General features: G+C 43.1%; 1 protein-coding gene across 3 annotated transcripts in view; it reads left to right on the top strand.

Moving 5' to 3' along the window:
- Positions 1-12,805, top strand: part of POC5 (POC5 centriolar protein) — a 72,196-nt gene that overhangs the window by 13,605 nt on the left and 45,786 nt on the right. For all 3 annotated transcript variants that reach the window (XM_044291961.1, XM_044291954.1, XM_044291967.1), the window contains exons 5-6: positions 142-344; positions 1,214-1,390. In XM_044291961.1, the coding sequence (XP_044147896.1) occupies positions 142-344; positions 1,214-1,390 (380 nt within the window). The remainder of the gene's footprint in view (positions 1-141; positions 345-1,213; positions 1,391-12,805) is intronic.

Genomic DNA, 12,805 nt, shown 5'->3' with positions numbered 1-12,805 from the left:
TCACCTATAGATGTCTTTGTATTTTTAACACTTTCCATAGACTTCAATGGGCATTTTACATTTGCAAAGCAGTGGGTGGAGGATGATCTACTCTGATTCCCAGACTGACACTACTATTCCTATTTTCTTTTGTATTTGAAGAACCTCCGTTCCAAAGGACCTTAGCATCGGGTATGGAGGTGTTTTCTCCTGTTCATTCAGATGAGCTATCTCTCCGTGCTTCCTCCTCTTCTGCCTCTGCCAGATCCCAGACAGAGCGGATCCAAGTAACTCGGCTGCCTGTCTCTTCTGAAAATATGCAGCAGGTTGAAGACTTGCTTGATCTATGGAGTGGTAACCTGAAGGTAGGTAGATTCCTGCTGTGCATTTAGTATTTCTAAGCACCCTCGGCCTCTGTAGAACCTGCCAAGGCGAAGCATAGGTTCCATCAGATGTTTCGTTTGTGCACCTTGTAGCCACTAAATCTGGCTATTTTTTTTTTTTTTTTTTTAGTTAAAGGGTCAATCCGGTCAAAAAGATTTAACAATATGTTGGAGAAATATGTGCATAGATTGCATTGGTGGAGTCTAAAGCCATCATTCCGTCAGCTATTCCTCTGCCACAACCTCCATCCCATAACCATGCATTTTCGGCAGAGAATGTATGTGTACCCAGTAGGCAGCAGCTTGGGAATAAATGACTGGGCATGTTGAAATCCAACATGCCTTACCCTTCTTTCTCCCGACATATGTCAGGGGGAAGTCTGGGCACTACCATACACATTAGATGGTTAGCTATTCTCTTGGGTTCGGCCAACATCCATCTAATGTTTATGGCCACCTTAAACGGGTTTACCAGCATTTCTTTTTTTTTTTTTTTTTTTTTTTTTTTTTTTTTATCCCGTAGATTCCCCCCTCTTTACCACTATGGGGCATTGCCTAGTGGGGACTCTTTGAAACTGATGACTTATCCTCTGGATAGGTTATCAGCATCTTATTGGTTGGGGGTCCGAAACTCGGGAACACCGCCGATCAGCTGTATGAGAAGGCCCCGGAACTCCTGTGAACACAGCAGCCTTCTCTCTGGTTCCGCTAGGCCAGGGACTTCTCAACTATCGGTCAAGTGGCCTAGGGGCTTCTCAGCCCCATTTACTTTTGAGTCTTGTTTGGATACTGGGTCACACTGAAATTCCTCTAGAAAACGACTTACCTGTGTGTCTGTTACTCTTTCACAGACAAATGTGTTGGCTGAACTGAGCAAATGGAGGCTAACCATAATCGAGAAGCACCGGCTGGAGATGAAAAGGCAGAACGAAAAGCATGCGGAGCATATTACTCACTTGAGCAACCAGATAGACAGCCTGAAAGCTCTAATACAGAGCTATGAAACCTCTATACACAGAAAAGACGAGGTAATGACTATAACCAACTATTAGTTCACCTTTCATGTGAGATTTGTTTATAGGGAAGTGAAAACACTGTTAGATTTCCATGGATTTTCAGGTCTTAAAGAGTAACTAAACCTTTAACATTTTAATAAGATGTTCCTAATGCCCTAATAATATGGTAGTTTGTCTAATGTATTTTATCAATGTATTTTTATTACAGTCCAACCCCCCCTCCCCAAAGCGCACCATTCCCTGTGCGCTTAAAACTGACATTTCTGTACGCCACTGCCTGCTCAGCGGTGTACGGAGTATGGGCTGTAGACACTTTATGCATGGGGCCACAGCAGCAGTGCGTACGGGCGCATATTGCTGCTCCTACCCTGTACCTATGTACTATGCCAGGATTAGCGGAGCGGGCTCCTGCTTCTGCCTACTCCATTAAGCTAAGAGTCCTACATGTCAGCTGTTAGCTTAGTGGAGCAGGCAGGAGCCGCTCAGCTAATCCTGGAGTTAGTAAACCTCCGGGGGGCAGGAGCAGCAATATGCATTCCGACCCATACGCACTGCTGCTGCTGTGCATTCATAAAATGTCAGTTTTAAGCGCACAGGGAATGGTGCGCACAGGGAAAGTATATTAGAAAAACTATTATTAGTTATTTTATTTTACTCAAAGGTTTAGTTACTCTTTAAGGGGTTGTCTCGCCTCCTTGATTTCCGCTCCGTAGGCGCACTTTCTGAGCTGGAGGGGGCATTGCTTATGCTTTGAATGATGGCACAGGCAATGTAATCTCGCCCCTTACCTGTACGCTCCCAAGGCTTCATTTGTCTTCAGCTAGCTGCCTTTTCCAAGGCTACTGCCATTGCCAGGAGCAGCTCAGGGCAAGATATATGAGGTGGGCGGTATGGGAGGGAGCTAGTGCGCATTTGCAGCAATGCACGCACTCCCACCATCCCGGCCACGAAACAGGCTGGCACTTTACTACCCAGTGAACAGATGCGGCCACCGCTACTGGATTGCAGCGGTGGCCGTAACCCCTGACAATGAGCATTCTCTAAGGGACTAAAAGATGGCAATTATCCAGGAGAGGAGGCAGTATTGCAACATGGAGTATATTGGTAAGTTCTTCATTATAGCGTTATATTCAACATAGGTACCATTGTGCCAAGTGAGACATCCCTTTTAAAGGTCAGCCTATTAAACCAAGCATACTGCATGGTGATTTAAATGAGTCCTCTATTGCTGTAGTCGCATGTACTGTTGCAGTATAATTATTACTTTTATTCCTACATAAGTGGGATAATCGGAACCGGAACACCTCTACCTCCTCCTCTCCCTCATTGTCACTCCTCCTCCTCATCACCACATTGACAGGGCCAGGCATCTTCACTGTTAGGATGCCTGGCTTTTACATCTAACACTTGCGCTGGTGAGATTTCACTGGACCAGCACTTTCAGATTTCTTTTCAGAATAAGCTGCCGTATGTCTACACAACGAATAACCATGTTTCTTGCCATTATATGACTTATATTCTTCGTTATCTAGCAATTTTTCCCCTTGGCAGTCTCTGTCTGATTCTCAGGTTTTTCTAACTGCTATGATACCTCCCATAGACTACACAGAGAAAACGGGAGATTCTGATCCCCCTCACTCTCTCAGAATCATTCAGTAGCATCATATAAGACATTATCGATAAGTATTGAGCAGTATTGCTGTGACTAAGGCCTCCTGCACACAGCCGTTGTTTGGGTCCGCATTCGAGCCGCCTTTTTTGCGGCTCAGATGTGGACCCATTCACTTCAATGGGGCCCCAAAAGATGCAGACAGCACTCTGTGCGCTGTCCGCATCCGTTGCTCCGCAAAAAAAATAGAACATGTCCTATTCTTGTCCGTTTTGCGGACAAGAATAGGCATTTTTACAATGGGCCTTCCGCAAATTGCGGAAGGAACATGGACGGTTTCAGTTTTTTTTTGCAGATCGCAAAAAACGGAACGGTCGTGTGCATGAGGCCTAATTGGAATTTCCAGCTTCCCACTACATCGTACGCAAGAGTAAATGGAGCCATTAGAAAGTACAAGTTGTCCCACAAAAACAAGCCCTCGTGCAGCTATGTGAATGGAAAAATACAAAACCTATGGCTTCGTGAAGGCCGGGAGTATAACGCGGAAACTGAAAATCGCCAGGGGCTAAAGGGATTAAGCACCGTGTTCATGCATACTACACCTATGATGTGTGTGTATATATATATATATATATATATATATATATATATATATATATATATCTCATATGTAAGCCAAATTGTATTGCCTTTTTTTTATTAGCTAGACTTGCTTTTATGTGAATGGAGTAAGGGTAGTGGGGAGCTGGGCCTCTCATTTATCTTTTCCTTGACATATCGCTGGTGATTAATGTGTTCACAGTGTGATCTCGCTCTGGATGAGTACACTTGCAGGCAGTGTTCACGTCCTCCTAGACACCTGGGGATGACACTTCCTTTATGTTCATCAAATATCTGGAAAACAAAAACCTGCATTTTGATGCCGTATGAATCATAAGAAGCATACAGCGAAGACCTCTGTGACGTGATCCTCTTATTACTATAGGATAATAGGAAATTTGTTGAACGCTCTTATTTTGCACAAGTGAAGACCTAACACTTATTATTTTCCACCGTATCAATATATCAAATCATATCAATGTAATCATGTGAATGTTTCCAGCCCCATGTTTGTCTATAGTTAGAACTCATATAGAAGGACAGAACCAACTTCTAGAAATGCATAAATGGCCCGTATAAAATCCAATGTAAAGCTGTTCTTTGTAAGTCACTGTGAAATACAAGCTAGAAAAAATAACTGCATGTGAGCTGTTAGCTTAGCAGAGCAGGCAGGAGCCCACCTCGCTCAGGTAATCCTGGCATAGTACATGGGTACAGGGTGCCAGGAGTTAGTAATCATCCAGGGAGCACGGGCAGGAGCAGCAATATGCACACCTGCCCGTACTCACAGCACTGCTGCGGCCCCATTTATAAAAAAAATGTTCTCTGTACTCTGAGCTGCCAGCAATGTACAGAGAACAGAGTTTTAAGCGCACAGTGAATGGTGCACTTTAGAGAAGTAAAAGTGTCAAAAAATAGAAAATTGATTAATGAAGTATATTAGATAGTTTTATTAGGAACAAAATATTAAAAGTTCATATAAAGGTTTAGTTACTCTTTAAGGGTTCATTCACACATCCGCAAGTGTTATGCGGATCCACAAAACACAGACACCTGCAATGTGCGATCCACAATTTGCGGACCGCACATCAGACACTATAATAGAAAATGCCTTTTCTGGTCCGCAATTGCGGACAAGAATATAGGACATGTTCTATTTTTTTCAGGAACGGAATAGCGGATCCGTAAAATACGGATTCGCATCCGTTCCAGCCCCATTGAAAGTGAAGGGGGCCGCAAATTGCAGAACGAATGCGGACCCAAATTACGGACGTGTGAATGGACCCTAAGGCTTCTTCACACTTTATTTATGTCTTAAAATGCTTTAAAATGCATGCTGAAACGCCATGTGCTTCAAGTCTATTTAAGGGTGTTTTATTTATTTTTTCTTTGAAAAATGTTGTTGCGTTTTTTTTTAGCTAAAGCCAGATATGGATCCAGCAGGAAGGAGAAGTAATCCCCTGAATTGATGCAGTAAATTTGTTTCTCATAGGCCATAGCAAGTTGAATGCAGTCCTGAAATGCAATTGTTCTGACAGTGGTGCACAGTCATTGGCTGTAATAGACGCTGATTGGCTGGATATCTTTTAAAGGCAAGAAAAGAGCTATTGGCTGCATGAAAACTGCACACAGCAACACAAGGGATACAATGCCATTACTGTACAGTATGAGCTGTCTGTGCCAGTGCCCTTCTATCCGCCACAATGCACCCCCAGCAAGTGCCCTCCATTGCATTGTCAGCCACAATGTCCCTAATAGTGCTGGTCAGTGCCCTCCATTACAGTGTCGGCCATATAGCGCCCAACAATTCCAGCCAATTCCCTCTATTACCGTGTCACCCGTGATGCCACACAAGAGTGCTGGCCAATGCCCTCCACTACAGTGTCAGCTATAATACCCCCCGAACTGTGCCAAACAATGCCCTACATTAGTGTCGGTCATAATGCCCCCCCAGTAGTGTCTGATAATGCCCTACATTACAGTGTCGGCCATAATGCCCCCCCAGTAGTGTCGGATAATGCCCTACATTACAGTGTCGGCCATAATGCCCCCCAGTAGTGTCGGACAATGCCCTACATTACAGTGTCGGCCATAATGCCCCCCAGTAGTGTCGGACAATGCCCTACATTACAGTGTCGGCCATAATGCCCCCCAGTAGTGTCGGACAATGCCCTACATTACAGTGTCGGCCATAATGCCCCCCAGTAGTGTCGGACAATGCCCTACATTACAGTGTCGGCCATAATGCCCCATAACAGTGCAGGCCAATGCCCTCCATTATAGTGCCTTTGGATACCTTTTTCAGCAGCACCAAATGGCCAAGAACAGACCCTGAAGACGCTCCCATCCTTTCGGAAAGCGATTAACCAGTTTCCAGTTGCTTCATCTGACAGCTAAAATAAGAACCTGCTTTATCTGTATTATTTTGGTCCAGTCCTTCTTTTTTCTTATTTAGGGTACTTTCACACAAGCGTTAAAGTTTTCCGGTACGGAGTTCCGTCCTAGGGGCTCAATACAGAAAAAAACGCATCTGTTTTATCCCCATGCATTCTGAATGGAGAGCAATCCGTTCAGTATGCATCAGGATGTCTGCAGTTCAGTCACTTACGGTATTTGGCTGGAGAAAATTCCAGAACACTTGCCCGATTGTCGGATCTGGCATTAATTTCCATTGAAATGTATTCATGCCGGATCCGGTACCAAGTGTTCCAGAAAAACGGATCTGGTTTTACCGGTCTGCATATGCTCAAACCTTAAAAAAATTGAAAAAAATAAATACCGGATCCGTTTTTCCAAATGACGCTGGAGAGACGGATCCGGTATTTCAATGCATTTGTCAGACGGATCCGGTTCCGGGAAAAAAATGGTATCCATTTGCACGTGGATTTCTGCATCTGGCAGGCAGTTCTGATTCCTCGAAAGCTAGTGTGAAAGTACCCTTACCCTAAGTTCACACTTGCGCGTTTTACAGCGCGTTCGAACGCGCTGAAAAACGCCCGACGCATAAACAAGTTCTTGAGCTTCTTTGGGGCGTTTTGTCGCGCGTTCCCGTACCTAGACTTTCGGGAACGCGCGACAATGGGCGTTCGCTTGTCTCTGTATGCGCGATTGCAAACGCCCGTACAATCGCGCATACAGAGCTCTCCTTTCAGAACGCTTAGGTCTGAACCCAGGGTTAGGGTTGATATTTTGAGGGTTCAGGACCAATTACCATTTTTCCAGGTACAATTGTTTGTTGAGGGATCATTTGAAGTTTTTCCTTTTATACTTCTCATTTCATTGAATCTACTTCTGGTTGTGGTATATAAAATTTGCATGAAAAGCTGCCCCAAAAACTTTTCTGCTCTTAAAAAAAAAAAAAAAAAGTGCACGTGACCTACTGCAGTCTGATTTACTGTATTTTATGCCAAAAACTGCTGTAAATTATAGAACAAATCTACTTCCCTCACTTCAGATCAAGGTGGATTTGATTTAAATCACTAGTCAGTAAGGCTTGATTTAAATCATATTTTTTTACATAAAGACTAATTCTTGCTGGTATAATTTATAATATACAAGTAGATAAAGATTTTTAGAATAATAACTTTTCATATTAGGTTGATTCTGCATTCATAGGTTTGTAGAAGTTAGGATTAAGGTATTTTTCTCAACTCTGTTTATGTTATAACATTTTTGCTGTGAAGAAGAGGCATGTGATCTCTGCTGAGTCAAATTCAGTTTTGAGAACTGCAAAAGTAAACCAAGCATCTGTGATAATATCTTGTAGGCAGAGAAACTGCCCAATAATTTTACAAAAATCTCTGGAAGAGCATGACATTGTGAATGGATTAGTGGAATTTATTTACCCAAAAAATTACACATATAGAAACATAGAATGTGTCGGCAGATGAGAACCATTTGGCCCATCTAGTCTGCCCAATATACTGAACACTATGAATAGCCCCTGGCCCTATCTTATATGAAGGATGGCCTTATGCCTATCCCATGCATGCTTAAACTCCTTCACTGTATTTGCAGCTACCACCTCTGCAGGAAGGCTATTCCATGCATCCACTACTCTCTCAGTAAAGTAATACTTCCTGATATTACTTTTAAACCTTTGCCCCTCTAATTTATAACTATGTCCTCTTGTAGCAGTTTTTCTTCTTTTAAATATTCTTTCCTCTTTTACCTTGTTAATTTCCTTTATGTATTTAAAAGTTTCTATCATATCCTCTCTGTCTCGTCTTTCTTCCAAGCTATACATGTTAAGGTCCTTTAATCTTTCCTGGTAAGTTTTATCCTGCAATCCATGTACTAGTTTAGTAGCTCTTCTCTGAACTCTCTCCAAAGTATCAATATCCTTCTGGAGATATGGTCTCCAGTACTGCGCACAATACTCCAAGTGAGGTCTCACTAGTGTTCTGTAGAGCGGCATGAGCACCTCCCTCTTTCTACTGGTAATTCCTCTTGCTATACACCCAAGCATTCTGCTAGCATTTCCTGCTGCTCTGTGACATTGTCTGCCTACCTTTAAGTCTTCTGAAATAATGATCCCTAAATCCCTTTCCTCAGATACTGAGGTTAGGACTGTATCACTGATTTTATATTCTGCTCTTGGGTTTTTACGTCCCAGGTGCATTATCTTGCACTTATCAACATTACATTTTAGTTGCCAGATTTTTGACCATTCCTCTAGTTTTCCTAAATCCTTTTCCATTTGATGTATCCTTCCAGGAACATCAGCCCTGTTTCAAATCTTTGTGTCATCAGCAAAAAGACAAACCTTACCATCGAGGCCTTCTGTAACGGTAACAAGACCTTGGTCTGAATATACTCCATTGACTACAACCCTCTGTTGTCTGTCCCTCTGCCTAATCCATTCAACAATATGGGAGTCCACGTACAGCCTTATTCTACATAATTAAAAAACAAATCTTTATTTCATGATGGAATAACCTTTGGATGGCAATATATTTTCCTCAAAAAGCATTGTATATAAAAAAAAATCGATTTACTTTAAAAAAAAAAATCTTTTATTAAAAAAAAAAAAAAAATCATTGATTTCCACCCTGCTTCAGATCATAGATGGCACAGAACTGTTTTTCTGGAGAATGGACTGCCAGAAGATTCACCAAATGTATTTAGGGACCTATGTGTCTTACTTTTTTTTTTTGTGTGACTTTTCTACCAGTGTTTTGCCTGCATTTTTGAAGTTCTATAAAGATTACATTGGAAACCACTACAAAAAAAACACATTAGAGAAAAATGCAAGTTGACCCCAAAAAAATGCTAAAAAAGAAAAACCCCAAAACCGTAACCCTGTGGGGCAGAGAGAGCAAGCTGCACATGTGCAGCCACCCCCCTTTCACTGCTACTGGCTCAGCTATTTTTGGAAGTCCCATAGTGGTGAATGGGGTGGCCACACTTTCGCTGCTTGCTCTCCGTTCACTGCTACTGGACTTGTGAAAATAGCCAAGAGTGTTCATTCAGGTATTTTTGGTCGTTCCATGGCAGCACATGTGCGGTTTGTTCCCCGATCATTTCAGAGGCCCATTTTGGAAGTAGCAGTCCCAGAAGTGGAAGCTGCAACTATCTGACTTATATGTCCTATCCTAGTGATTTGCATTAAATGTCCCAGATGGGACAACGCCTTTTAGGTTTCTTTAAAGATCATAGTATGTTTGCTAGTTTAGGGCTCATGCACACCACCGTATGTATTTAGCGATCTGCAAAAAACAGATCCACAAAAAATACGGATGATGTGCATTCCGTATTTTGCAGAACGGACGAGCTGGTCCCTAATAGAACAGTCATATCCTTGTCCGTAATGCGGACAATAATAGGACACGTTCTATTTTTTTTGCGGAACGGAAATACGGTTACATAAACAGAATGCACACGGAGTAACTTCAGTTTAGTTTTTTTTGTGAACCCTATGAAATGAATGGTTCCGCATACGGTCCGCAAAAAAACTGAACGGACACGGAAATAAAATAGGTTCATGTGCATGAGCCCTTATGTTGTGTTTGCTTGATGAAACAGAAACAGTATTTCTTATAGAGTCAGCTGTAGAATTTAAAGGGGTTGTCCGGGCATTTAATATTGAAGGCCTACCCTCAGGATAGATCGTCCATACCAGATCGGCGGGGGTCCGACACTTGGCACCCCTGCCAATCAGCTGTATGAGGAGACGGCGCGCGCAGTGTGCAGGTGCCATCTCTTTTCCTGCTGTGATGTCTGTGGCAAAGACCATAGACTGCAGCAGTAAACAGGAAGAGAGATGGCACCTGCACACTGCGCGCGCGCCGTCTCCTCATACAGCTGATTGGCAGGGGTGCCGGGTGTCGGACCCCCACCGATCTGATATCTATGACCTACCCTGAGGATAGGTCATTATTATTTAAAGCCCGGACAACCCCTTGAACACTATTAATATAAAATACTGATTGTGTTCATACTACCAATGTGTTTTGCTTGCTCATTAACATGGCAGTCTTGTAGTCAGCATCCGGTGCACATCCCTGAGAATATGGTATCCGGCATGCTTTCTTCTGCGGTATCACGTCTCTGCTGCCAGACAAACCATTGAAAAGTGAAAACAAAATGAGTTATTTTAGTAGACAAGCCAATAATTAGAATAACGTCGCAGAGTCCCATAATCGGGCTGTCACGCCTTTCTGCTACATGTCGCACATTCAGTCTCGCTGCGCCCATCTCGCGTAGCACTTGATATAATGACAATTGAATGTACTGTAGGGCTCAGCACGCACACACTGAATGATCTTGTATACAGCGTGTGACGATAAATGTGCATTTGTGTGGCGCTCCCGCTGGCTGCGTGGGCGCACGGGCAATGTGCGTAGCGGCAGGAGGACTCCAGGGGTGATTGATTGGCTGAGTCATGTTCCTGCAGCCTGTAATTAGCTCTCGGTATAGTCCATTCACTGTATTATGGCTTTTTTGTTTTCCCAATCAGTCGCTCATTAGATTTATAATCACTCAATAACCACAGTGTAATCCTGCCTCCGTATTCTCAGCTGCTGGATTTCTTTAAAGTGACAGACTGTGCCCTGAACTTCAGTATACTTTCTGTATCCATTCCTCATGCTTTTTAAGATCTCAGTCTGCCCTTTCCACTCCTCAACATAGAGGTCATATGTATTGACGTACTAGCACCTCATGTTGGTAGCGTGGGCACTAAAAAGGGCAGAGAAAATAGCCACAAAAACATTGAAAAAAGGCTCCACATAAAAGAAGAAAAATTTAAAGGGGCTGTCTCACTTCAGTAAATGGCATTAATACGAGGCACTTACTAATGTATTGTGATTGGCCATATTGTCTCCTTTCCTGGCTGGATTCATTTTTCCACCACATTATACACTGCTCATTTCCATGGTTACGACCACCCTGTGAGCCGGCTTTTGGTGGCCGTGCTTGCACACTATAGGAAAAAGCGCTAGCCTATGCACACTCAAACGGTCCTGGCCAACAGAGGGGCCAGCACTTTTTCCTATAGTATGCAAGCGCAACTACCGCTGGATTGCAGGGTGGTCGTAACCATGGATATAAGCAATGTATAATGTGATGAAAAAAAACGAATCCAGCTAGCAAAGGAAGCAAAATGGACAATCACAACACATTAGTAAGTGCCTTGTAGTAACTTTCTCTACATGATAAATGCCATTTTCTGAAATTAGACAACCCCTTTTAACCCTGCCATTTCTTGCTTAAAGGAAATGTGTTATCAGAAACTGAGCTATTGTTCGGAGTTGGTTTTTATCTTATAAGGGTTTTTCAGGAATTAAGAAAATAAAATACGTAAATATGACTTTATTATAAAAAAAAAAATACCTTTCTATTAGTTATAATGGCTCATTTTCTCTGGGGAGCGATCATTAGGAGTAATAAAATGGCCGCCATCTTAGAAGTACATACAAAACCTGTCCTAATCACACAGGAGGACAAGTTACTTCAGAGCACTGAGTTAAAGGGCTGCCTCATCCTCCTCTCTGCGCTGCTTGTCAGGGGTTATGGTCCTGAATCATGGGCGTAACTAGAAGTGCCTGGGCCCCACAGCCCCGCCCATTTTTGATATACTATTTTTACCCCCACCTGTCCTTTTTTATTTTTGATAAAAATCTTTTTTATTTATGTGCAAATTACCTTCCTAACGTGCCCAAAGGGCTGTCCCTCCGGCCGTTTGTGCCCAGCCGCGCCCATTATCGCCAAGCCCACCACCTCCCCACTGTTAATTATTCACTGCTGTCCTCGTCTTTTTGTGCCGTAGTCTCGCGCATGCGCCAATGTTACTCACGTGCGGGCCCCCGCGGTGTCCTGGCAGCAGCCTCAAGTCATGTAATCGCGTATGCGCCAGAAAGCTGGCGCATGCGTGATTACACTACTTGAGGCTGCTGCCAGGACACCGCATGGGCCCGGACGTAAGTAACATCAGCGCATGCGCGAGACTACGGCACAAAAAGACGAGGACAGCAGTGAATAATTAACAGTGGGGCGGTGGTGGGCTTGGCGATAATGGGTGTGGCTGGGCACAAACGGCCAGAGGGACAGCCCTTTGGGCACGTTAGGAAGGTAATTTGCACATAAATAAAAAAGATTAAACTTGACTGACACGCTGTCGGGCGCCGGGCCCCTTGTCAGCCCGGGCCCCGAAGCAGCCGCTTCCCCGGTAGTTATGCCACGGTCCTGAATACTGTTTAACATGATCTTCAGCTGAATCTCTGAAGGAACAGAGTTCATGGGGAGACATGAAGCATAGAGAGCTGATGATATGTGGCTGTGTCCTGCTATGTGATTAGGACAGGTTTTGTGTGTACTAATAGGATGACAGACATTTTATTTCTCCTAATGATTCTCCCCAGACAAAACGAGCCATCATAACTAATGAAAGATATTTGGGAATAGATTTATAATAAAGTCATATTTAGTTATTTTCATTTTCTTAATTCCCGGAGAACCCCCTTTAAACATGTTTTTTATAGAATTTTTTTTATTTTTTTTATTTTCTCTTATATTTTAAAAAAAAACTAAAATAAAATTGTCACATTGGCTACTGAACCTTATTGACTTCTATGGGAGATTTTTGTAGGCATGCTCTGTTACCTGTGCAGAGGTCAGGACGGAGCAGATAAACTGTGAATGGTGAATCCTGTGTTGTCTATACTTCGATGATATCTGTAATTGTAATCCAGCCTGTGGTGATAATGCAATGGCTACTG

The sequence above is a fragment of the Bufo gargarizans genome, chromosome 1, assembly GCF_014858855.1.
Source record: "Bufo gargarizans isolate SCDJY-AF-19 chromosome 1, ASM1485885v1, whole genome shotgun sequence".
In the NCBI taxonomy this organism is placed as follows: Eukaryota; Metazoa; Chordata; class Amphibia; order Anura; family Bufonidae; genus Bufo; species Bufo gargarizans.
The sequence above is the reverse complement of the archived record's forward strand: the minus strand, read 5'-3'. Positions and strand labels throughout refer to the sequence as shown.